Genomic DNA, 27,172 nt, shown 5'->3' with positions numbered 1-27,172 from the left:
TGGTGGCGAACCTTCTCAAGAATTATCTGAGCAAAGACATTACCCAGCACTGAGATAGCATCATCCTTTGGAAGTTGCAGTCCTGGCGATCACCCTTCTTTTTCCAGAGAAGGACAACAAGGCCCTGTCAGTTTGTATGATGCCTGTGTTCCAGGCAGAGCACAGAACTACATGCGATGACATGAGTGCAGCATTTCCACCAGCCTTGAGAACTTCAGCATGGATGCCACAGACCCCAGGAGCTTTACCCCATTTCAACCGGTTCACCGAAACCTGTGTTTCCACAAGCGAGGGTGGACCACAGTTGATTAGAGGGTCAGCAATGGGGATGGTAACACCGCTGACATCCAACTTCACAGCTGGTGGGTCAGGCTGATACAGCCGCTCAAAGTAACTTGGCCATTGGGCCTTCACTTTGTACTTCTCTGTCAAGAGCCACCACCCTCTGCTCTAACTGCAGTACAGCGAGGGATGGGCATGGATGAACGCAATGCTTGAATTCCCCTGTAAGCAGGATGAGAATCACTTGACCACAAGTGATGCTCTACCCCTCACAGATTCCTCGCACATAGGCCTCCTTGTCCACCCTCAGCACACATGCAGTTTTGCACTTCAACTCCCTGAACAGCTCAGCCCTGCCATTCAGCCTGGCCCTGCGACTTTGGTCATTGGTATCCAGTGTCCCTTGACAGGCAAAATTCTTCTTCGCCCCATGGTGAGTTCGAAGACATCTACCCGCAAAATCAAGGATGGTGGTCTTGAAGGCACTCCACAACTCTTTAGGATTCTCCCAAAGGACCCACACCCCCCAAATCCCGACTGAGCCTGTTCGCAAACTCCTCAGCTACCCTCTCATCCTTGATCTTGCCAACATCCAGCCTAGGCTGGGATGGTACCATCCCTGAGCACTCCGGTAAACCCTGCATTTCTGGGTCATCCCCCAGCAACTATCAATGAGCACATGGACAATCTCCTTTGCCTCATGACCAGTGATGGAATACCAAGTCCAGCGATGAGCCAGTTGGTGCTGAAACCATGAACCAGCTACCCACAGTCCATGGCTTTTTGCAAACTCATGGAACTTAGTGCTATTCTCGTTCACAGTTCCAGACCCATGGGGACCAACACATGTCTCATCACCATCCTTATGAGTTCCATTCGATGTATTGAAATCCCCCAAGAGGAGAATAGTATCTCGCCTAGGGCACTGATGAACCACAGACTCGAGCGTGGCATGGAATGCGTCCTTCACGGTGAGGTCACTCGCCTCAGTCGGAGTATATACAGAGACCAGGGAAATGACTCCCAATTGGTGACGAATCCTTACTCTCATAATACGCTCGTTTACCGTTTTACCTCAATTATCATTGTAGTCAGCTTATTGGACACAGCTACAGCAACTCCTTGGGCATGGTAACCATCAGAGCGACCAGACCAATAGTTGGTGTAACCATCAGCCATGATCTCACCGCAATCCGGTCTCCGAACCTCAGAGAGTGCTGCAATACCGATGTTCAAACGCTTGAGGTCAGATGATAACAGAGACAGGTGATTATCCTCTCTTGGGGATAAGGACATCCAGGCACTCTCCCGAAGGGACTTTCTCAGGTTAACCGAAGTAGACTGCCGTCTGGTGGACTACACGTCAGTACCACCTTGACACACACCACCGCAATCTGACCCGGGAAGGTTACCCTGTGGTTTTCCTCCAATCATCATGGAGTGGGGGTCCCAAAGGCTTTGCCCCATTCCCGTCATCTGGTGAGCTGCCCTGCGGAGGGAAGCTGCACAGGAGGTACTCCCACGGAGTGGGTTTTCAGATTTATTGGCGTTTTTCTTGTGTTTTGTGGAGTGAAGTGTTTTATGGTGGCCGGAGTGCAAGTCCTGCCACCAACCTCCTCATAAAAAGTCACCAAACTGCAGGAGGACAGCTGGGGACACAGTTGGGCATGACATGTGGATGGCCGTTGGCTCACAAGGAGCTCCTCCGCCCTTTGACAGGTTTTGTTCTTCATCCTGCTGGGTATCCATATTCAAACACCCTCTTCACCAGGAAACTTGGTGGGGGAGACGGTTTAGTCGCTGACAACCAGACCATGAAACAGGTTAGTCCAGGCTTACATGGTACCTGTAGAAAGTTCCAGATCTCAACTGGCTTTACTTGACCTGGGTATCCATATTCAAACACCCTCTTCACCATGAAACTTGGTGGGGGAGACGGTTTAGTCGCCGACAACCAGACCATGAAACAGGTTAGTCCAGGCTTACATGGTACCTGTAGAAAGTTCCAGATCTCAACTGGCTTTACTTGACCTGACCTGACAAGGATATTTTCAACACAGCTGTTCACCATCATCTCAGGTCATCCACAATCCAAAACCATTATCTTTTCTACCCCCATTAAACCACCCCAACCTCCCAAATTTCCAGTTTTTCCTTCCTGAAAGTTTGCTTCTGTATCCATGTTTTTCACCCACTGCATCCTTCCCGACCTCTCATTTTCATCCACATCACTTGGTGTCAGTCTGCCTCTATCTTCTCCCTCGGACCTGCTGTTTACATTTCCGCCTTCTTTTTTCTGCTGTTCCTTTTGTTCTCTTGCATCCTGATTGGTTCTGTGTTCTTCATCTTTCACGAGCCAATTGACTCTGTCAACAAAAAAAGCACAAAGCTGCAGGTTACCATCATTGGTTGAGGGTACTGCTGTGCGACTGATGCAATGCCCTTTGCTGGTTCGGGCAGGAATTTGTGATTTGTTTAGTGTGCCGGGGAGAGCTCACCTACTCTTCACAAAATATACCATGGGATATTTAACGTCCAGCAAATAATGCCGGCAGATAGGACGCCACGTTTAATGATGGTACACACATTGATGATTCACCCTGTCTGTGAAACACCGGGATGGCAGTTTATAGCTGGGCTGGGATTCAAACCGAAGCTAGACAGCTTCTAAGTGAGTGTGCACACCTCTAGGCCGTGCTGCCAGCACACTCCTGAACAATAATGACCCAACAATTGTTCCACTACAACAGTATCCCCCCCCTTTCTGTCGCTGGAGTATCCTGCCCCCCCTTCTTTGGGGTATCCCCCCCCTTCCTCACCTCCATCCCCTCCATCCTTGTTTTCTGTCTAAATCGTTTTGATCGATGTTTCTGTGTACACCATTGGAGTGGTAACTTTGTCATATGACAACGATGTTCATTCCACCAAGAAAGACAGGTGGTGTTGTTGGGTTTTTCAGGATGATGTGATAGCGAGTTTGCAGTTCATCATTTGATCCTTTTTTGTAGATGACGTACAGATTTGCTGTTGGATCCGCTGGGCTGATGTCAGGGCATGGGATGTTCCAGGTGAGGTCACGAAAGGCGAATGGCAGCGGGAAATGGACACCTTGGCGGAGGTTAGAGCGCTGCTTGACGAAGTGCGGTCGGAGATGGACGAATCGAACAGAGATTTAATCTGGCAGAGGAGTCAGTTGACACAGCTTCATGGGCAACAGTTGGCTCTGAAGGGCTCCCTGAGCGACATGCATGCTGACATTCTGCAACTGAAAGACAAATTGGAGATGTTTGCCAAAAGACTGCAAAGCATCACAGATACTCACAAGGACATTTCAGGTATATACATATATATATATATATATATAAATATATGATGGCGGAGACATCACTCACATTCACATATGAATCATGTAATGAGGACTTTTCACTCTCTGAAGCTCATGAGCCTATGTTGATCTATGTAAAGCGTTTGATTCAGTTAATCGGGATGCCCTCTGGAGGATTCTTGGTTTTCGTGGGGTGCGACCAAAACTGATCAATCTGATGTCTGAATGCTACTCTGGTACTGAGAGTGCTGTGAGATGTGGTGTTATGAATACGTCATGCGATGCTCATTGTCCGTTTCCTCATGAAAGTATCAGGACATGGCCCAACGTGCTGCTCCGGCACATGCTCCCATACCTGACCTGGCATGGCCCGACGAACTGCTCTGGCGTATGCTCCCAAACATGACCTGACATGGCCCGACGAGCTGCTCTGGCGTATGCTCCCATACATGACCTGACATGGCCCGACGAGTTGCTCTGGCGCATGCTGCCATACCTGACCTGACATGGTCCGATGGGCTGCTCCATGTGTATGATCCCTTACCTGACATGACATGGTCTGACACGCTGCTCTGGCGCATGCTCCCAAACATGACCTGACATGGCCCGACGAGCTGCTCTGGCGTATGCTCCCATGACCCATACCTGACCTGACATGGCCTGATGCGCTGCTCCGGCACATGCTCCCATACATGACCTGACATGGCCCGACGAGTTACTCTGGCGCATGCTGCCATACCTGACCTGACATGGTGCGATGGGCTGCTCCATGTGTATGATCCCTTACCTGACATGACATGGTCTGACACGCTGCTCTGGCGCATGCTCCCATACCTGACCTGACATGGCCTGACGTGCTGCTCCGGCACATGCTCCCAAACATGACCTGACATAGCCTGACGTGCTGCTCCGGCGAATGCTCCCATACATGACCTGACATGACCCGACGAGCTGCTCCGGCGAATGCTCCCATACATGACCTGACATGACCCGACGAGCTGCTCCGGCGCATGCTCCCATACCTGACCTGACATGGCCTGACGTGCTGCTCCAGCGAATGCTCCCATACATGCCCTGACATAGCCTGACCCACTGCTCCGGTGCATGCTCCCATACTTGGGTCATGGTCCGACGCGCTGCTCCGGCGCATGCTGCCATACCTGACCTGACATGATCCGATGGGTTGCTCCATGTGTATGATCCCATTCCTGACATGACATGGTCTCACACGCTGCTCCGGCGCATGATCCTGTACCTGACCTGACATGGTCCGATGCACTGCTCCAGTACATGATCCCACACCTGACCTGACATGGCCCACGTGATTTCAGGGTAAAAATCACATAAGCCAGACTTTTCTTCTCCACCGTTATGTGAACATAATTATATAAACACCGCGGTATCATGTAACCATAAAACCACGTCTGATCCTATAGTACTTCCCCGACGACTCTCCACCCAATACTGTCTGTCCACTCTCTGGTGCAGCTGCACAAGCCATGCTGGGGGGCCCACCTTGGAAAACCACGTGGATGGAAAACGCTCACCTTAAGCAGGATCTGGCCTGGACTAAGACCTCACTGGTTGAGCAAGCGAACGCGCTGCAGGTTTTGGAATTTGTCATTGAACACCTAGAGTGGGCGCAGAGTGAGGCGGGCGAGATCTGGATGAAAGTGCACGATGGGTTACTGCGCAACGTACTGCTGTTGGAAAGCATGCACAGGGATGCACTGGAGTACAACAGTGCCGTCATACAGGTACACAGCAATCCATCACCATTTATTCAATGTCATGTACTCTTGCCCAATGAGTGTGGAATTCCATCGCGGCATCTGAAAAGACATTTGGGAAAAATTCCTTCTCACTGCTTTGGATGTGGGACGGCAAGAGAGGGCGGGTCAGGGTTGGTTACAGGGGGAGGGGGATTGTGGACCTCATCGTGGGAAGAAGCTTTGCAGCAAATAAAGCAAAATATACTCAGTCAAGCTGTTACTAGCAACAGAAAATGTTCATAAGTTTTTCAGAACCTTTTAATTGATTGTCATCCTTGTGGAAGGGAATGCGACACGAGCGTGCATTGCATCACAACACATGAATAGACAACAATCAACCTCACTGAACATAACAGCACCATAAATAAAAAAACCTTTACATGAAATCAAGTTAATAAGACTGTTATAAAAACCTTCACACAATATCAAGTTAATAGGACTGTTATAAATGAAAACCTTTACATGCAATGAAGTTAATAGGACTGTTATAAATGAAAACCTTTACATGCAATGAAGTTAATAGGACTGCGATATATAACTTCACATAAAATCAACTTAATAGGACCGTTATAAAAACCTTTCCAAAAAATCAAGTTCGTGGGACTGTTATAAAAACCTTTCCACAAAATCAAGTTAAAAGGACTGTTATAAATGAAAACCTTTACATGCAATGAAGTTAAAAGGACTGCAATATATAACTTCACATAAAATCAACTTAATAGGACCGTTATAAAAACCTTTCCAAAAAATCAAGTTCGTGGGACTTATAAAAACCTTACCACAAAATCAAGTTAATAGGACTGTTATAAATGAAAACCTTGACATGCAATGAAGTTAATAGGACTGCGATATATAATTTCACATAAAATCAACTTAATAGGACCGTTATAAAAACCTTTCCAAAAAAATCAAGTTCGTGGGACTGTTATAAAAACCTTTCCACAAAATCAAGTTAAAAGGACTGTTATAAATGAAAACCTTGACATGCAATGAAGTTAATAGGACTGCAATATATAACTTCACATGAAATCAAGTTAATAGGACTGCTACATATAACTTCACACGAAATCAAGTTAATAGGACTGTTATAAAAACCTTCACACAATATCAAGTTAATAGGACTGTTATAAAAACCTTTCCACAAAATCAAGTTAATAGGACTGTTATAAATGAAAACCTTTACATGCAATGAATTTAATAGGACTGCTATATAAACACATGAAATCAAGTTAATAGGACTGCTATATATAACTTCACAAGAAATCAAGTTAATAGGACTGTTATAAAAACCTTTAAACAAAATCAAGTTCATAGGACCGTTATAAAAACCTTTACACAAAATCAAGTTAATAGGACCGTTACAAAAACCTTTCCACAAAATCAAGTTCATAGGACTGTTATAAATGAAAACCTTTAAGGCCCGGTCACACCTTGACGTTTCAGCCAACGTATGCCGATTTTTGAATTTTTTTTCTAAAACGCTGGCACACGTTGAATACGTTATGGGTAAGTTTTGATAACATTGAGAGCACGCTGAAAAACACTGCCATACGTCGTTGTACGTTGGCTTTAAACGTTGTATTTTTTGGTTGTCCTCAAATTTTTTCATGCTTGAAATTTCACGACGTATGCCGGCGTATGACTCACACGTTCCGCTACCCTGGCCACAAGTTGTATGCACGGTCTGCGATCGTTGACAGATGTCAACACATGCTACTTATAAGTTAATCATAAGTTGAGACACGCCGAGGTAATGTTTAGCGTACCCAAAACTTATTTCTAACCTATGATTAACGTGTTGTTGGCACGTTACGCGATCGTTGCCACACATCGACAGACGTTACTTTTAAGTTACTCATAGGCTGAAAGACGTCGGTATAATGGATCGTCCTTGCGTCAGCGTCCACGGCCACGGCCAGGACACTTATTTGCAGCATTCTTCAAACTTTTCTTCGGCATGACGAGGATGTTCACACTTCGATGTCCAGCTTGGCTATGATTCCAAGTGTCCATCGGCAGCGTCTATTTAAAATAGTCGAGTTTGAGCGTTTTAACACATTCAGAAGAAACGCTTCAAATTTCAAAACCCCAGCGTCAAAAAACAAAGGTGAGTGACAGCAATTTAAATCATTCATTGTAAACAATGAAAATAGTTGAGTGGTACCGTTTAAAAGCCGTTGAGTGTAAAAAAATCCAATTGTTGAGCGCAAGCGTCTACTTTCAATAGTGGAGATGCAGCCATTTAAATCGTTGAGTGGCAGCCTATGAATAGCAAACCCTACGTCACCGGCAAAGATAAACTGCCGCACGATATGGATAAGTTAGGCTATCGTTGGGCATAGTTTGTGAACGCCGGCTTCACGATAATTATTCGTTGGTATATCGTATCTATAAGTAATCAAAGCACTCTATGCACATTATTAGTTCATTGTGCATTTGTCCAACCCGTTATGAATAGACCTAAATCGTAAAAACAAGCTGTAGCTCATTGTTGAAAAAGCCCCATAAAAAATTAGCCGCGAAGAACTTCGAACAATGGTGAAAAGATGTCTCCTACCCGTGGACACGCGGACGCAAGGACGATCCATCATAACCCACACCCTCCCCCTCACACTCACCTACTACTGCCAACATGAACAAACTACTACTAATACTGATACTGATACTGTTACTGCTGACATGGACATCGACTCAAAAAGGACTCGAAAATACTGTTGGGTTCCCCTTTTATGAGCAGCATTTTTATATACCAATTCGCAAAACCGCTGGGAACACGTCTTTATGTGGCAGTTGTAAGCTAGAAACACGATAATTTTTTTTTTTGTCTCCCGGAGGACGTCATTGGAATACGTCTACATACGTCGATGTGTGTTGGGACTACGTAAAGAATTGGTTCAAAGCACGTCAAACATAAGTTAGAAATAAGTTTTGCGTAAAAAAGACATTACCGCGACGTGTTTCGACTTATGAGTAGCTTATAAGTAGCCTTTGTGGACGTGTGTAAGCGTCCACATATCGTGTGTAAAACTTATCCCCATCGCATGCGGAACGTGTGTCATACGCCGAGTACGTCCAAAAATTTTGAACATGTTTAAAATTTCTTGACGTACTCTACTTACTACGACGTATGATAGCGTACTTTAGCGTTGTACTCATGTATACCAAACTTACTCATACCGTATTTGACGTGCCCCCAACGTTTTAGACACATTTTTCTTAGGTCGGCATACGCTGGCAAGATCGCCAAGGTGTGACCGCGATGTTGACACTTCCATTTCTACGGCAGTTATGATTCGAATCGTTGTGCGTCAGCCTTTTAATAGGCTACGTCACGACATCGTTGGCGATGCGTGCAACGCGCTATGCCTAAGTTATACATTTTAATACGTTGCCTTCGCTGGCTAAAACGTCAAGGTGTGACCGGGCCTTTACATTCAATGAAGTTAATAGGACTGCTATATATAACTTCACACGAAATCAAGTTAATAGGACTGCTATATATAACTTCACACAAAATCAAGTTAATACGACTGTTATAAAAACCTATGCACAAAATCAAGTTAATAGGACTGTTATAAATGAAAACCTTGACATGCAATGAAGTTAATAGGACTGCTATATATAACTTCACGTGAAGTCAAGTTAATAGGACCGTTATAAAAACCTTTACACGAAATCAGTTAATAGGAGCATTATAAAAGCCTTCACACAAAATCAAGTTAACAGGGCTGTTATAAAAACCTTCACACAAAATCGAGTTAATAGGACTGTTATAAATGAAAAGCTTTACATGCAATGAAGTTAATAGGACTGCTATATATAACTTCACATGAAATGAAGTTAATAGGACTGCGATATATAACTTCACACGAAGTCAAGTTAATAGAACCGTTATAAAAACCTTTCCACGAAATCAGTTAATAGGACCGTTATAAAAACCTTGACAAAAAATCAAGTTAACAGGGCTGTTATAAAAACCTTCAGACAAAATCAAGTAAATAGGACTGTTATAAAAACCTTTACACAAAATCAAGTCAATGGGACTGTGATAAAACCCTTGACACAAAATCAAGTTAATAGGACTGCTATAAATAAAAACCTTTACATGCAATGAAGTTAATAGGACTGCTATATATAACTTCACACGAAATCAAGTTAGTAGGACCGTCATAAAAACCTTCACACAAAATCAAGTTAATAGAACTGTGATAAAAACCTTTACACAGAATCAATTCAATAGGACCGTTATAAAAGTCTTCACACAAAATCCAAGTTAATACGACTGTGATAAAAATCTTCACACAAAATCAAGTCAATAGGACCGTTATAAAAGTGTTCACACAAAATCCAAGTTAATTCGACTGTTATAAAAACCTTCACACAAAATCAAGTTAATAGGACTGTTATAAATGAAAAGCTTTATATGCAATGAAGTTTATAGTTCTGCTATATATATATATATATATATATATATATATATATATATATATATATATATATATATATATATATATATATATATATAAATATATATATAAATATATATATATATATATATATATATATATATATATATATATATATATATATATATATATATATATATATATATATATATATATATATATATATATATACATGACTTCACACAAAATCAAGTTAATAGGACCGTTATAACAACCTTTACACAAAATCAAGTCAATAGGACCGTTATAAAAGTCTTCACACAAAATCCAAGTTTATTTGACTGTTATAAAAACCTTCAGACAAAATCAAGTAAATAGGACTGTTATAAAAACCTTTACACAAAATCAAGTCAATGGGACTGTGATAAAACCCTTGACACAAAATCAAGTTAATAGGACTGCTATAAATAAAAACCTTTACATGCAATGAAGTGAATAGGACTGCTATATATAACTTCACACGAAATCAAGTTAGTAGGACCGTCATAAAAACCTTCACACAAAATCAAGTTAATAGAACTGTGATAAAAACCTTTACACAGAATCAATTCAATAGGACCGTTATAAAAGTCTTCACACAAAATCCAAGTTAATACGACTGTGATAAAAAATCTTTACACAAAATCACGTCAATAGGACCGTTATAAAAGTGTTCACACAAAATCCAAGTTAATTCGACTGTTATAAAAACCTTCACACAAAATCAAGTTAATAGGACTGTTATAATTGAAAAGCTTTATATGCAATGAAGTTTATAGTTCTGCTATATATATATATGTATATATATATATATATATATATATATATATATATATATATATATATATATATATATATATATATATATATATATATACATGACTTCACACAAAATCAAGTTAATAGGACTGTTATAACAACCTTTACACAAAATCAAGTCAATAGGACCGTTATAAAAGTCTTCACACAAAATCCAAGTTTATTTGACTGTTATAAAAACCTTTACACAAAATCAAGTCAATAGGACCGTTATAAAAGTCTTCACACAAAATCCAAGTTTATTTGACTGTTATAAAAACCTTGACACAAAATCAAGTTAATAGAACCGTTATGAAAACCTTTACACAAAATCAAGTAAATAGGACCATTATAAAAACCTTCACACAAATACAAGTTAATAGGACTGTTACAAAAGCCTTCACACAAAATCAATTTAATAGGACTGTTATAAAATCCTTCACACAAAATCAAGTTAATAGGACCATTATAAAAACTTCACACAAAATCAAGTTAAAAGGACTCTTATAAATGAAAACCTTTACATGCAATCAAATTAATAGGACTGCTATATATAACTTCACACAAAATCAAGTTAATAGGACTGTTATAAAAAACCTTCACACAAAATCAAGTTAATAGGACTGTTATAAAATCCTTCACACAAAATCAAGTTGATAGGACCATTATAAAAACTACACACAAAATCAAGTTAAAAGGACTCTTATAAATGAAAACCTTTACATGCAATCAAATTAATAGGACTGCTATATATAACTTCACACAAAATCAAGTTAATAGGACTGTTATAAAAAAAACCTTCACACAAAATCAAGTTCATTGGACCACTATACAAACCTTCACACGAAATCAAGTTAATCGGACCGTTATAAAAGGCTTTTCACAAAATCAAGTTAATATGACTGTTATAAAAACCTTCACACAAAATTAAGTTAATTGGACTGCTATATATAACTTCAAACAAAATCAAGTTAATCGGACCATTATAAAAACCTTCACACAAAATCAAGTTCATAGGACCGTTATCAAAACCTTTACACGAAATCAAGTTAATAGGATTGTTCTGAAAACCTTCACACAAAATCAAGTCAATCGGACTGTTATAAAAACCTTTACAAAAATCAAGTTAATAGGACTGTTAAAAAACACCTTCACTCAAAATCAAGCTGATAGGACTGTTATAAATGAAAACCTTCGCACAAAATCAAGTTAATAGGACTGCTATGGACAACTTTATACAAAATCAAGTTAATAGGTCTGTTATGAAAACTTTTACAGGAAATAAAATTGAAGAAATATTTGCGACACCAAGAAGGAATCTCCAGCGTTTTCTTGAAGATACAATCTATACCACAAGAGGTGTGTGTGTGTGTGTGTGTGTGTGTGTGTGTGTGTGTGTGTGTGTGTGTGTGTGTGTGTGTGTGTGTGTGTGTGTGTGTGTGTGTGTGTGTGTGTGTGTGTGTGTCGTCATTTTTCTCATCGATGGCCAAACAAATCTTCAAATTTTCAGGTTCATCAGTGAGTGCCAGTGATTGTTCTCGGAAAATCTTTTTTGAAATAAAAGCTTAATTTTTGTTTTTTTTATTATAAAAAACAACAAAACCTCTCGTACCGAAGCCTTTGTAGCGATGTGAAAGGTAATATGTAATAATCCCCGACCCATTCCTTACTGGGTCCAGGGAAGTGTTTTGGACCCTCACAAAAAAAAAAATGAGAATTTTTTTTTCTTCAAATTTCCAAATGGATGAGAATAGCACCAATCACCGCTGGGTAACCACCATGCAATGCCCGGTACCCCTGCTGGTATGTTCAAAAAATCTTATTTGATTTGCTCGCCTGTGATGATCTTTAGAAGCACACAGATTTGGTACTTCATGGAGTGTTTGTGTGACAGTTACATCTGGAGGAAGAAATCTCAGCTGACATGTTGCTTGGAGAGCATTACATGAGGACATTCTCATTTACGTGTTTCTATTGTCGCAGGGTTCTTTATTATCCTTGGACAATGCGAAGTCTTTTGACGCCATATTATCAACACTCAATGAGCACTCGGTGCAGGTCGACAATGTGACCTTCACTGTGAGCATTCACAAGGATAACATGGAGGTAGGCCTTTACCTTTGTTTCATTTAGTTTTTTTTTGTATTACTCCATGAATGAACACATCATTTGTCATATAAAAATAGGGGCAATACCGTTAAGTGCTCAGCTGGTAGTGGCTGGATAAGAAAACCAGGGAACCACTGGTAGGTGTGGATAACCCACAAACTATTTAACGGAGAAGAGAGTAAATACCTATGGATTATTTTTTTTTAATGTAGTGAACAAACGTTGGTACATACCGGGTGATGAAAGTTGTCATAAAGTTTCATCGAACTAGTGTGTAGTTTCAGAGAAGTTGCAACTTGTGTTTGTGGATGGACAAACATACAGACTAATGGAAGGACTACATGCCATAACTGCTAACGGAAGGACTACATCAGTTCCCTGGAACTACTTTCCGGGAGAGCTAAAAATTATCGAAATAAAAAATTGAGAGAACTCGAGCGTTCATAGAAAGCCTTACCCCTTGCAATCCTGAGAAACAAGGACATGGTGGGGTCCAGTGGTGTATGAAGGAAAAATGTCGCTTGGGGCGAGATGTCAAAATGCCGCCCCCTCATAATTCACATTCTGAATTGATCATAAAGCAGCAATAAAAAATAACTTCATCACAAATCGAATCAAGGACAGCGCATTTGCAAGTAAACAGTTACACCTTTGTTTTCCGCCTTTCCAAATCGTCATTGGCCGAATAAGCATTCGGTTGTTGTTCTGTCTGTGTGGTTCATATCTTCCTCGCCTTCAGTAAGGCAAACTCGGCTATCTCAGTTTCAAAGTCAATTGACTCAGCTAGTTCACGCTCATTGGAGAGGATGGCTAGATTACCGAGCCGAGAGTGGCTCATTGTGGATCTGAGGTTGGCCTTTATCAGTATCATTTTGGAGAAGCTCCTCTCGCATGCTGCAACGCTCACACACATGGTGAGAAATGTCCTCAGTAGGATGAGAAGGTTTGGGAAAGATTCCTCAAATCCCCACTTCACAACATATTGAACGATTCTATATGCCTTTCAGTGCACCGTTTCTTTCACAGTGGTTTCCTCATACATTTTGATGTGTCGACGAAGATAATGAATCTCCCTCTGTAGCTCGCTGGTCGCACATCTTGTCGTACGTCTCTGTGAGGTGGTGGATTTTCATGGCGATGTCGCTGATGGGTCCATCAGGTAAATGAGTGACGTGAAAAACCGAAATTGAATGTTCATGTCACTAATGTGATGGGTGGGTTGGGTCGTTTCCTCTGTTGCCGATCCAAGATTTCGTATTGCTCCTGTTTATTATACCTGTATGTTCTGCACTATAATATTCTCCATGAGTCTGTCTGCAGCTCTGTCTGACGTCGTTCCTCCGGGTCGGCATTTAATGGAAGGATGTTTTGCGTAATTTCGGATTTAGGGCGAGTTTGCAAGGCTGAATAGTGTTTAAACAAACCTTTTGTCATTCTGATGTCATTGTCGCCTGTCATTTGCCTGTCATTCTGATGGAATTTTCTGCTGGTGGACAGTACATAGAGTTATGGATGTCACTGTTCGCCCAGTCGAGGTCAAACTGTGAAGGTTGGTTGGAACAGTTGATGAGTATAAACAAACACATGCTTACCAACAACACTTGGCCTCCCCAGCAGAGGAATGAGAAGAACGGCATACTGGAATGACCGATAAACACAGGAATGAGACACGAATGGCGAACTGGAATGAGCTGCACAAACAGGAATGAGAGGCAAACAGCGAACTGGAATGAGACGAGAATGGCAAACTGGAATGAGCTATGAACACAGGAATAAGACGATAAAGCCGATTATATATTTTATATATTTTATATATATATATATGTATATATATATATATATATATATATATATATATATATATATATATATATATATATATATATATATATATATATATATATATGCTTATTGTTGCGGATTCGCGTCCGCCGGCGTGCGGACGGCCACGTAACTCGAATCGCGGCACGTCGCCCACCGGACGGACAATCCCGTCGTGACCCTCTCGGACTAACGCCGGGAACGAGTCACGGGTGGGCCTTTCGGCCTCACCACGATCGTGCCAATCGGCCCCCCACGTGGGATAGGGTTGTTCGCCAAATTCGACCTACCTAAGTACCCACACGGAGGGTAGACCGGGCGATCGCACCTCGCCGCAGGTCGACTTCGGACACGGGCCACTTTAAGCGAACCGTTCCGTACTAACGGGATAACCGAGCGGTGTTATCGTCAACCTCGACGGTTCGATTAATTATTGGGCGTATTTAGCCCACGACCAACCCTTTACGTGAAGTAAGATGGAGATTCAATAAAAGAAAAGACGAAGCGAAACGGGAAAAACAGTTCGACATAAAGCACATTTATTCCGCGGCAAACCGAAAGCACACGGATACAATTATGCACCAAAAGCAAATGTAACAAAAGAAGAAACACCACAATAATGCACAAAAAGCAAATGTAAAAGAGAAACACAATGCAGATCTACTACCGACAACCGAGCACACGGCAACACTTAGACAGTTTTACTTCACAGACGGCGCCGACAACACATATACTCAAAGCAAAAGAAAAAGGGACCACCCTCAATGATGAGGGGGGGCAGACGGGTGTGGGGGCCGAGAACGCGTCGAGCCTACCCGCCTGGTGATGAGCCGCAAGATGGCGGCGACGCCCCGACTCCGCGGGCCTCGCTGGCACTGCCTGGAATGGGGTGGGAACGGGGCCCCCTTCTCACACTATCTCAGCGCGGGGGGAAACAGGAGGGGGTTGTTGATGCTCGGGGGAATGAGGATATCTCCCTGGCTTGGATCCCGCGACGAGCGACTCCACCGCGACCTTGGTCGCGTTACCGGCCTCCCCTCTCTGCAGCTCCCCGACTCTGACACGAGCGCCCTCTCGACTGCCTTCGCCGCCGCACAACTCTCCAACTCTCCCACTCTCCACTCTTCTCGACTCCGTCCAACTGCGATTCAGAAACTCTTTTTCTCTCCCGATTCAGAAACTCCCTCAACAACTACTTTTTCGGCGAGCGAACACGGCCCTTTATAGCCCCCGGGGCTTCGCTCCTTCACCTCTGGCTGGCTCCCCATTGGACAGAGGAAAAGTGGGCGTGAATGATTCTTGATCCGCGAATCTGCATATAGCGATTATACTCCGACGCACCTGGAGGTGGGGCCAAATCGTCCCACGCTCGCTGATAGGACGGAACAGAAGTGGGCGTGAATCGTTCTTGATCTGATTTCTCGGAAAGGCTGGTGTTTTTGCACCCGCTGCTCGGTGCGCGCCCTGTACGAGTCCAGGATCGGTGCCCACAAGCGGTGCGGGAATGGCGGTGATGCGACGGTTGCGAGAGCGAGATGTGACGGCAAGGGTCATGGCTGTTGGCGTTGTTGTTGTTGTGAAGCGGCGTTGCAGTTGGTGGTTGTTGTGTGATGGCTGTTGAGACGTGGTTGGTGGTGGTTGTGGTGGTAGTAATGGCGGTTGGTCCAAAATAAAGATAGTAAAAGAAAAACGGCTATCTAAAAGGGTCGCAGCCCGAATGAATGACATTTATTCCCTCTAAACAACGGGTTTGGGCCTAACTACACATATACTTACAGAGATATCTCACCTATGGGACCTGAATGGTGGTTTGCGAATTTCGTCAACCACAACACTACCCCCTCCCCTTTTTACAGACTCGTCCCGAGTCGTCAAATTTTCGTGTGCCATCATGTGTAGTTCTCCCCTAGTACATTTTACCTACGGATCCCTGAGTGCGACATTCATGGTATTCGTGTCCCCAAAATAAATAACCTGAGGGCTGAGTAACTACCTAAACAAACTCACTCACACGGACGACTTAAATAAAATTGCCAGCGCTAAGACAGACATGCCGGGGGCGCACTCAAATGTACAGTACATCTTAACCTTGACTTACAAATTTTACACTAAACCATGGCCCAGGATCACTGAACTCTGCAAAAAGAAAGCAGTTAGCAGGGAGCCAGGCTGCTCGCATGCAGTCTCTGGCTCAAAACAATGCAGGTGACAGGGAACGTGGCCGGCTGCTCACTCGCAGTCCAAGGCCTTCCCTTTTTAACTGAACGCAGTGAACCACAACGGTGCATGGGCTGCACAAACGCAGTCTCCGTGCCAGCTCAAGTGGCACACGCAATGAACACAACAAATGGATGGATGAATGGATGGACGCAAACACGGTGCACGGGCCGCCACTGCAGGCCCGTGTTGTAGCTGCCAACGGGGCAGTTCTCGCAGCTTGCAAACTGTTGCTTTCTGATACTGGCGCACATGGCAATGAACAGGTGGGGGCAAAGCAAAAATTGAACGGGGCGGGTGAACAGGGGCAGTGGGCATGGCATGGCAAAGGTGATCAGGCAAACACAGCCTGCAGAACCAGGCCGCTGCAGGCAAACACAGCCGGCAGATGAACTGGCCGGCACAGGCCTTGAAGCACAGCAGCTGCAGACAATCCGACCGGCACAGGCCTAGCAGCACAGCAGCTGCAGACAATCCGACCGGCACAGGCCTTGCAGCACAGCAGCTGCAGACGATCCAGCCGGCACAGGCCTTGCAGCAACGCAGCCAGCAGATGAAGCTGGCCAGCCTTTGCCGTTCAGTGGAGGTTGGTGGAGGGAGTGCGGTGGTGCTGGCCACTCGGAAGGCGGGCTCGGACCTACCCTACGGTCTCCCTACCAACCTATCGCCTTTGCCTGTCATTGTCTATACCCACTCCCTTAATTTGTCAAACCCCAATTTAGCCCCAACTTATTTTTTTATTTTTACTTTCCCACTATAAATCGTCCCCGAACCCCCTTTATCGTCTTTGTTCGGCTAACCTATCCTGTCACCTTGCCTACTCCCAACCCCTATGTTCCCTTCCCGGAGGGGAATAAGGGAGAGCTAGCGTCCTGTGTCGAGGCCCAACGAAGCCTCAGAATGGCCTCCCCAGACTTCAGCGATCTAACCCAAAGTGGGTCCAGTGGCCCACAGCGAGAGCGAGGGGATGGATGGTGCGGAGGGGTACACTTCCTATCTACCCTAACCATTTAAATGTTAAACTACCCCGGGGCTTTCAACAAGCGCCTCTCGCTTAAACTATTGGTTCAAACAACCCAGATTCCCGTCGCCTGTGTTGGTGTCCTTACAATTTCGGGCCTCGCCCCCCAATTTTCTCTCCGTGCCTTCACACGGTCTCATGGCTGGGACACGTGGCTCCCTTTGGCAGGCACGACCCTCTGCCAATTCACCTACGATGGCACCCCCGGGCACTACACTGCCTCCGAGCCTACCAGCTCCCTAAACACCGGGGAGTGCCCCCCATGGCACCTCCCCTGAAACGCACACGTGGCAGGCTGGCTTCCCAGGCCCCTTTCCGAGGGTCACCCGTGCCCACAACACTGCCCACGCGGCTAATGGCGCCCCGGGCCCCCGCACCAAGCAGGCGCGCCCGTGCCCACTACGCTATCCCGGCCCCCCATGGGCCCTTGGCCTACCACGGCCGACTAGCCTGGTGCCCGGGGTACCCACTCAGCGATACTCACCTTTCGCAGCCACGCTCCCAGCCCGTCAACAGGGCTCCTGCACCCCTCCAAACGGGTTTCGAGCCTACTTCCCCACCAACAACAAAACGACCTCCATTTTTCAATTTGACTAACCCCCTAACTCACTCTACACTGACCCCGGGGTCCCTTGGGCGGGAGTCACTCCTCCCCCCAATCACTCATCGCACCATGCATTCCCCATTTGCTCCACTCACACAGACCCGCTGGCCTCACTCACTCACCAAGCACATGCTTCCACTTCACTCACCAACTCTTCAAGACACTCACCGCTGAACTCTGCCATCCTTCTAACTACCTCCCCTAACTAACTCGTGCTCCCACGTCGTCCCTTACACTATAGCACGTTCCTTTTAACACTACGTAGCTAAACTACGTCCCCTCTACACATTCACAAGTCTGTCCATGTCCTCAAATCCCTAAAATAACTTTTATTTCCCCACCTAAAGCTCATCTAAATCCCTCTAACTAATCCATTCCACGGGCCCCATGAGGACTTACCCCTGCCCCATGGAGCCGGTCTAGCTATGCTAACCCTTCCCCCTAACTAGTTTCCATCCTGTGCCCTGGCAAGGGGGTCTTCCACCCCTTGCCCGGGAATCCTGTGCACCTGAATGTGAGGCTTGCTGTTTTTTTTTTTTGTTTTTTTTTTCTAATTGCGCAGCACCAGCGCGGTAACTCACAGCGCGCGCACTTTGCACCTGCCCGTGATGTCATGCAGCTGCACGTGTACCTCGTCCCTCCTTGGACGGTACCATCCGGCAGGGATACCCCTCCTGCCGGATTCCAACCCCACGTGCAGCCATGACGTCACCGTGCGCATAAAAAAAAACACAAGCCCCACGTCTCGAGGGGTTCCCCAAGAGAACACATGTGCTCTGCCCGTTGGAGCGCAACACACACGCCCGCGTGGAGAACCCGTCCGGTCCAAATCCGAAATCCCGCCTAAACTTTGTCCGTCCGCGGGATCGGCAAATCCACCGCGTGCGTTTCCGGACCGGGACTTCACTCTCGCAAGCGAGCACGTGGGGGCCTCGTGCGTTGCACAGCACGGACCTCGTGCTCACTGCTGGGTGAACCCGGCACGGTCCCCGAAACAACTACAGCCGCTACTCGGCTTTCTTTCTTCTGTCGCCGTCGTCGTCGCCATTCAACACACGCACTCCCGCGTCTCACAACGCTAACACACCTCACCATTAAACTCACACCGGGAGACGCGGCTGCATGTTCACACATGCCGACCGACATCTCCCTCACACACAGCGACCTTGCACACGCTGTCTCTCTCACACTCGGCCGCTCACTCACGCATGCCATTTCCCTCACACGACCCATACCACTCACACACGCGGGGGCACTCGCTCGCGGTGCCTCACTCATACTGGCCGTTTCACTCACACACACGGCGACCCTCACACGCGGTGCCTCATCCACACACGGCGTGCTGGGGAGCACGCACTCCGGCACACTCACCACCACACCACTCACACACGGGGTCGCTTCCACACACGGGGACGCACTCACACCTCGCACCACACACACCGGGACAACCACACTGGGGATTTGTGTCCCCACAAGGGTCCCCGGGGCCTCTATACCCCCCAAGCTCTCCGTGCACCTGTCCACAGCACTCCCCCTCTCAACCTCGCAAAGCACGACCGAACCCACCTGGTCGTGACTCGCCTCAAGGGGGAATACTCCCTCCCCTCGTTCCTGGAGGAGGCCATCCATCTGCTCGCACCGGGTCTCTACCCAGTCCGCGAGCTCACCCCCATTATCCTCCACTACCTCCGTGTGTGTGTGTGCGTCACTTACCCCGTCTTCATCGTGTAGTCTTCCCTCTATCGTTCCCATCTCCCGTGTCTCTGCCAACTCAGTCACCTCTTCACCCTTTACCTCCCTTGTCTCAACTATTATTTCCGTCTCTTCCCTTGTTATCTCCCTCGTGCACGTCTCCGTCACCCCAATTAGTTTGTCCTTCTCGGTTACCGTCACTTTTTCCGTCACGACCCTCGCCCAACACGTCCCCCGAATTATTTTTTTCTTACCCGCCTCCACCGCGGGCCCGACAGCCGTTGCACTCCCTCCCAGCTCGTTCGCTCCCACACGTGGAGTCGCCATTTTAAACTCCCTGGTAACGGCCTTCATGCCCGCCTGCAGGCTTCGGCCCATGTTCTGCGTCTCACCCCGCAGCTCTTTCATTTCTTACTTCATGTTTGTTTCCATTCCGTTCATTTGCTGTGTATTCGCATCCATTTTCTTGTTCATGCCTTTTATTTCGTTTTTCATTTCATTTGTGTTTGTATCCATCCTTTCGTTCATGCCTTTTATTTCGTTTTTCATTTCATTTGTGTTTGTATCCATCCTCGCTGTCATTGCCGCCAGCATGGCGCATAGCTGGGCCATGTCGGGTGCGCTTGGGCGAGCCGATTCGGCAAGGATCGGGGGGTTTTGGTGGAGAGGGGGAGGGGAGGTGTCGTACACCGCGGCCGCCGCCGCACCTATTTCGGGCTCTGGGTTCAGTTGGGGGAGTTCGTGTTCCTGCACAACCAACATTTCCTGCACGGGGTTTTCATCCTGGACCATGGATTCTACACATTCTAAATCCATTTCTAATACCCCCGGCTCCCGCTCGCCTTGAGACGCCATCTTATTTCTCGTAAAGGGTTAATTTGAATCACTCGTAATTTGGAGGGAATCGGGGGTCGCTCCTCTCACCCCTGGACCGATTCCCGTGAATTTAGCTGGAGACAGGAGAGCCCGTTTTCCCGCTCTCCGACACCAGTGTCGCGAGGAGGGGGATGAGTTTGTATCTCACGACCTGACACCAGTGTTGCGGATTCGCGCCCGCCGGCGTGCGGACGGCCACGTAACTCGAATCGCGGCACGTCGCCCACCGGACGGACAATCCCGTCGTGACCCTCTCGGACTAATGCCGGGAACTAGTCACGGGTGGGCCTTTCGGCCTCACCACGATCGTGCCAATCAGCCCCCCGCGTGGGATAGGGTTGTTCGCCAAATTCGACCTACCTAAGTACCCACACGGGGGGTAGACCGGGCGATCGCACCTCGCCGCAGGTCGACTTCGGACACGGGCCACTTTAAGCGACCCGTTCCGTACTAACGGGATAACCGAGCGGTGTTATCGTCAACCTCAACGGTTCGATTAATTATTGGGCGTATTTAGCCCACAACCAACCCTTTACGTAAAGTAAGATGGAGATTCAATAAAAGAAAAGACGAAGCGAAACGGGAAAAACAGTTCGACATAAAGGACATTTATTCCGCAGCAAACAGAAAGCACACATATACAATTATGCACCAAAAGCAAATGTAACAAAAGAAGAAACACCACAATAATGCACAAAAAGCAAATGTAAAAGAGAAACACAATGCAGATCTACTACCGACTACCGAGCACACGGCAACACTTATACAGTTTTACTTCACAGACGGCGCCGACAACACATATACTCAAAGCAAAAGAAAAAGGGACCACCCTCGACGATGAGGGGGGGGCAGACGGGCCTGGGGCCGAGACCGCGTCGAGCCTACCCGTCTGGTGATGAGCCGCAAGATGGCGGCGGCGCCCCGACTCCGCGGGCCTCGCTGGCACTGCCTGGACTGGGGTGGGAACGAGGCCCCCTTCTCACACTATCTCAGCGCGGGGGGAAACAGGAGGGGGTTGTTGATGCTCGGGGGAATGAGGATATCTCGCTGGCTTGGGTCCCGCGACGAGCGACTCCACCGCGACCTCGGTCGCGTTACCGGCCTCCCCTCTCCGCAGCTCCCCGACTCTGACACGAGCGCCCTCTCGACTGCCTTCGCCGCCGCACAACTCTCCAACTCTCCCACTCTCCACTCTTCTCAACTCTTTCCAACTGCGATTCAGAAACTCTTTTTCTCTCCCGATTCAGAAACTCCCTCAACAACTACTTTTTCGGCGAGCGAACGCGGCCCTTTATAGCCCCCGGGGCTTCGCTCCTTCACCTCTGGCTGGCTCCCCATTGGACAGAGGAAAAGTGGGCGTGAATGATTTTTGATCCGCGAATCTGCATATAGCGATTATACTCCGACGCACCTGGAGGCGGGGCCAAATCGCTCCACGCTCGCTGATAGGACGGAACAGAAGTGGGCGTGAATCGTTCTTGATCCGATTTCTCGGAAAGGCTGGTGTTTTCCCACCCGCTGCTCGGTGCGCGCCCTGTACGAGTCCAGGATCGGTGCCCACAACCACCAACCGCAACGCCGCTTCACAACAACAACAACGCCAACAGCCACGACCTTTACCGTCACAACTCGCCCTCGCAACCATCGCATCACCGTCATTCCCACGCCGCTTGTGGGCACCGATACTGGACTCGTGCAAGGCGCGCACCGAGCAGCGGTGCAAAAGCGCCGGCCTTTCCGAAGCAAACGGATCAAAAACGACTCACGCCCACTTCTGTTCCGTCCTATCGGCGAGCGTGGGGCGATTTGGCCCCGCCTCCAGGTGCGTTGGAGTAATATCGCTATATGCAAATTCATGGATCAAAAAGCATTCACGCCCACTTTTCCTCGGTCCAATGGGGAGCCAGCCAGAGGTGAAGGGTCGAAGGTAAAGGGTCGAAGGCGAAGGAGCGAGGCCCCGGGGGCTATAAAGGGCCGCGTTCGCTCGCCGAAAAGGCAGTCGGTGGAGTTGGGAAGAGCCAGTCAAGAGAGGAGTCGAAGAAGGCAGTTGGACGGAGCTGTGGAGAGTTGGAGAGGTGGCGGCGGCGAAGGCAGTCGAGGGGGTGCTCGTGTCAGAGTCGGGGAGCTGCGGAGGGGAGAGGCCGGCAACGCGACCGAGGTCGTGGTGGAGACGCTTGTCGCGGGACCCGAGACAGGGAGATATCCTCCTTCCCCCGAGCATCAACAACCCCCTCCTGTTTCCCCCCCCCCGCGCTGAGATAGTGCGAGAAGGGGGCCCCGTTCCCACCCCATACCAGGCACTGTCCGCGAGGCCCGCGGAGTCGCCATTTTGCGGCTCATCACCAGACGGGTAGGCTCGACGTGGTCTCGGCCCCAGGCCGTCTGCCCCCTCATAGTGGAGGGTGGTCCCTTTTTCTTTTGCTTTGAGTATATGTGTTGTCGGCGCCGTCTGTGAAGTAAAACTGTATAAGTGTTGCCGTGTGCTCGGTAGTCGGTTAGCTCTGCATTGTCTTTTGCTTTTACATTTGCTTTTTGTGCATTATTGTGTGTTTCTTCCACTTTTACATTTGCTTTTGGTGTAATTGTATATGTGTGCTTTCCGTTCATCGCGAAATAAATGTGCTTTATGTTGAACTGTTTTCCCGTTTCGCTTCGTCTTTTACTTTATTGAATCTCCATCTTACTTCACGTAAAGGGTTGGCCGTGGGCTAAAACGCCCGATAATTAATCGAACCGTCGAGGCCGACGATAACACCGCTCGGTTATCCCGATAGTATGGAACGGGTCGCTTAAAGCGGCAAGTGTCCGAAGTCGACCTGCGGCGAGGTGCGATCGCCCGGTCTACCCTCCGTGTGGGTACTTACGGAGGTCGAATTTGGCGAGCAACCCTATCCCACGCGGGGAGCCGATTGCCACGATCGTGGTGAGGCCGAAAGGCCCACCCGTGACTAGTTCCCGGCGTTAGTCCGAGAGGGTCACGACGGGATTGTCCGTCCGGTGGGCGACGTGCCGCGGTTCGAGTTACGTGGCCGTTCGCACGCCGGCGGGCGCAAATCCGCAACACTGGTGTCAGGTCGTGCGATATAAACTCATCGCCCTCCTCGTGGCACTGGTATCGGAGAACTGGAAAACGGGCTCTCCTGTCTCCAGCTAAATTCACGGGAATCGGTCCAGGGGTGAGAGGAGCGACCCCCGATTCCCTCCAAATTACGAGCGAGCCAAATTAACCCTTTACGAGAAATAAGATGGCGTCTCAAGGTGAGCGGGAGCCGGGGGTATTAGAAATGGATGTAGAATGTGTAGAATCCATGGTCCAGGATGAAATCCCCGTGCAGGAAATGTTGGTTGTGCAGGAACACGAACTCACCCAACTGAACCCAGAGCCCGAAATAGGTGCGGTGGCTGCCGCGGTGTATGACACCTCCCCTCCCCCCTCCGCCAAAACACCCCGATCCTTGCCGAATCGGCTCACCCAAGCGCACCCGACATGGCCCAGCTATGCGCCATGCTGGCGGAAATGACAGCGAAGATGAATGCGAACATGAACAAGCAAATGAACGAAGTGACAGCGAGGATGGATGCGAATACACAACAAATGAACGAAAAGATGGATACAAACGCAAATGAAATGAAAAACGAAATAAAAGGAATGAACGAAAAGATGGATGCGAATACACAGCAAATGAACGGAATGGAAACAAACATGAAGGAAGAAACGAAAAAGCTGCGGGGTGAGACGCAGAACATGGGCCGAAGCCTGCAGGCGGGCATGAAGGCAGTGACCAGGGAGCTAAAAATGGCGACTCCACGTGTGGGAGCGAACGAGCTGGGAGGGAGTGCAACGGCTGTCGGGCCCGCGGTGGAGGCGGGTAAGAAAAAAATAATTCGGGGGGCGTGTTGGGCGAGGGTCGTGACGGAAAAAGTGACGGTAACCGAGAGGGACAAACTAATTGGAGTGACGGAGACGTGCACGAGGGAGATAACAAGGGAAGAGACGGAAATAATAGTTGAGACAAGGGAGGTAAAGGGTGAAGAGGTGACTGAGTTGGCAGAGACACGGGAGATGGGAACGATAGAGGGAAGACTGCACGATGAAGACTGGGTAAGTGACGCACACACACACAGAGGTAGTGGAGGACAATGGGGGTGAGCTGGTGGACTGGGTGGAGGCCCGGTGCGAGCAGCTGGATGGCCTCCTCCAGGAACGAGGGGAGGGAGTATTCCCCCTTGAGGCGAGTCACGACCAGGTGGGTTCGGTCGTGCTTTGCGAGGTTGAGGGGACGGGTGCTGTGGACAGGTGCACGGAGAGCTTGGGGGGTATAGAGGCCCCGGAGACCCTTGTGGGGACACGAATCCCCAGTGTGGTTGTCCCTGTGTGTGTGGTGCAAGGTGTGAGTGCGTCCCCGTGTGTGGAAGCGACCCCGTGTGTGAGTGGTGTGGTGGCGATTGTGCCGGAGTACGTGCTTCCCAGCACGCCGTGTGTAAAAGGGGCACCGCAAGTGGAAGAGGCCGTGTATGTGGATGAAACGGCCAGTGTGGATGAGGCACCGCGGGTGAATGCCCCCGCGTGTGTGAGTGAGGGACGGTGTGTGGATGAGGCACCGCGGGCGAGTGCCCCCGCGTGTGTAAGTGGTATGGTTTGTGTGAGGGAAATGGCACGAGTGAGTGAAAGGCCGCGAGTGAGAGGAGCCACGTGTGCAAGGGTAATGGCATGCGTGAGTGAGCGGCCGAGTGTGAGAGAGACAGCGTGTGCAAGGTCATTGTGTGTAAGGGAGATGTCGGTCGGCATGTGTGAACATGCAGCCGCGTCTCCCGGTGTGAGTTTAATGGTGAGGTGTGTTAGCGTCGTAACACGCGGGAGTGCGTGTGTTGAATGGCGACGGAGACTGCGACAGAGGAAAGAAAGCCGAGTAGCGGCTGTAGTTGTTTCGGGGACCGTGCCGGGTTCACCCAGCAGTGAGCACGAGGTCCGTGCTGTGCAACGCACGAGGCCCCCACGTGCTCGCTTGCGAGAGTGAAGTCCCGGTCCGGAAACGCACGCGGTGGATTTGCCGATCCCGCGGACGGACAAAGTTTAGGCAGGATTACGGATTTCGACCGGAAGGGTTCTCCACGCGATCGTGTGTGTTAAGCTCCAACGGGCAGAGCACATGTGTTCGCGTGGGGAACCCCTCGAGACGTGGGGCTTGTGTTTTTTTTTTTATATGCGCACGGTGATGCCATGGCTGCACGTGGGGTTGGAATCCGGCAGGAGGGGTATCCCTGCCGGATGGTACCGTCCAAGGAGGGACGAGGTACACGTGCAGCTGCATGACGTCACGGGCAGGTGCAAAGTGCGCGAGCTGTGAGTTGCCGCGCTGGTGCTGCGCATGGAAAAAAAGGAAAAAGCAAGCCTCACTTTCGGGTGCACAGGATTCCTGGGCAAGGGGTGGAAGACCCCCTTGACCAGGGCACAGGATGGAAACTAGTTAGGGGGAAGGGTTAGCTTAGCTAGACCGACTTCATGGGGCAGGGGTAAGTCCTCATGGAGTCCGTGGAATGGATTAGTTGGAGGGATTGTCGCGAGATTTAGGTTGGGAAATTGATTAATGAGATTATTTGGAGACAGTGACAGACTTGTGGATGTGTAGTGGGGACGTAGTTTAGCTACGTAGTGTTAAAAGGAACGTGCTACTAGTTTAAGGGACCACGTGGGAGCACGAGTTAGTGAGGGGAGGTAGTTAGAAGGATGGCAGAGTTCAGCGGTGAGTGTGTTGAAGAGTTGGTGAGTGAAGTGGAAGCATGTGCTTGGTGAGTGAGTGAGGCCAGCGGGTCTGTGTGAGTGGAGCGAATGGGGAATGCATGGTGCGATGAGTGATTGGGGGGAGGAGTGACTCCCGCCCAAGGGACCCCGGGGTCAGTATAAACTGAGTTAGGGGGTTAGTCAAATTAACAAATATGGAAGTCGTTTTGTTGTTGGTGGGGAAGTAGGCTCGAACCCCGTTTGGAGGGGTGCAGGAGCCCTGTTGACAGGCTGGGAGCGTGGTGGCGAAAGGTGAGTATCGCTGAGTGGGTACCCCGGGCACCAGGCTAGTCGGCCGCGGTAGGCCAAGGGCCCATGGGGGGCCGGGATAGCGTAGTGGGCACGGGTGCGCCTGCTTGGTGCGGGGGCCCGGGGCGCCATTAGCCGCGTGGGCAGTGTTGTGGGCACGGGTGACCCTCGGAAAGGGG

At 48.2% G+C, this 27,172-nt stretch overlaps 1 protein-coding gene across 4 annotated transcripts in view; it reads left to right on the top strand.

Annotated features, from left to right (window-relative positions):
* Positions 1–27,172, top strand: part of LOC147019400 (collectin-12-like) — a 117,109-nt gene that overhangs the window by 13,607 nt on the left and 76,330 nt on the right. For 2 of the 4 annotated variants that reach the window (XM_085893828.1, XM_085893831.1), the window contains exons 4-7: positions 3,351–3,617; positions 5,096–5,364; positions 11,901–11,981; positions 12,606–12,728. In XM_085893828.1, coding sequence (XP_085749954.1) covers positions 3,351–3,617; positions 5,096–5,364; positions 11,901–11,981; positions 12,606–12,728 — 740 coding nt within the window. The remainder of the gene's footprint in view (positions 1–3,350; positions 3,618–5,095; positions 5,365–11,900; positions 11,982–12,605; positions 12,729–27,172) is intronic. The other 2 variants (XM_085893830.1, XM_085893829.1) reach the window with 2 other exon arrangements.

Source organism: Eptatretus burgeri, chromosome 9, assembly GCF_056783735.1.
Source record: "Eptatretus burgeri isolate ZD-2024b chromosome 9, Ebu_testis_v1, whole genome shotgun sequence".
Lineage (NCBI taxonomy): Eukaryota > Metazoa > Chordata > Myxini > Myxiniformes > Myxinidae > Eptatretus > Eptatretus burgeri.
Note: the sequence above shows the minus strand (reverse complement) of the source record. Positions and strands in the feature narration are given on the sequence as shown.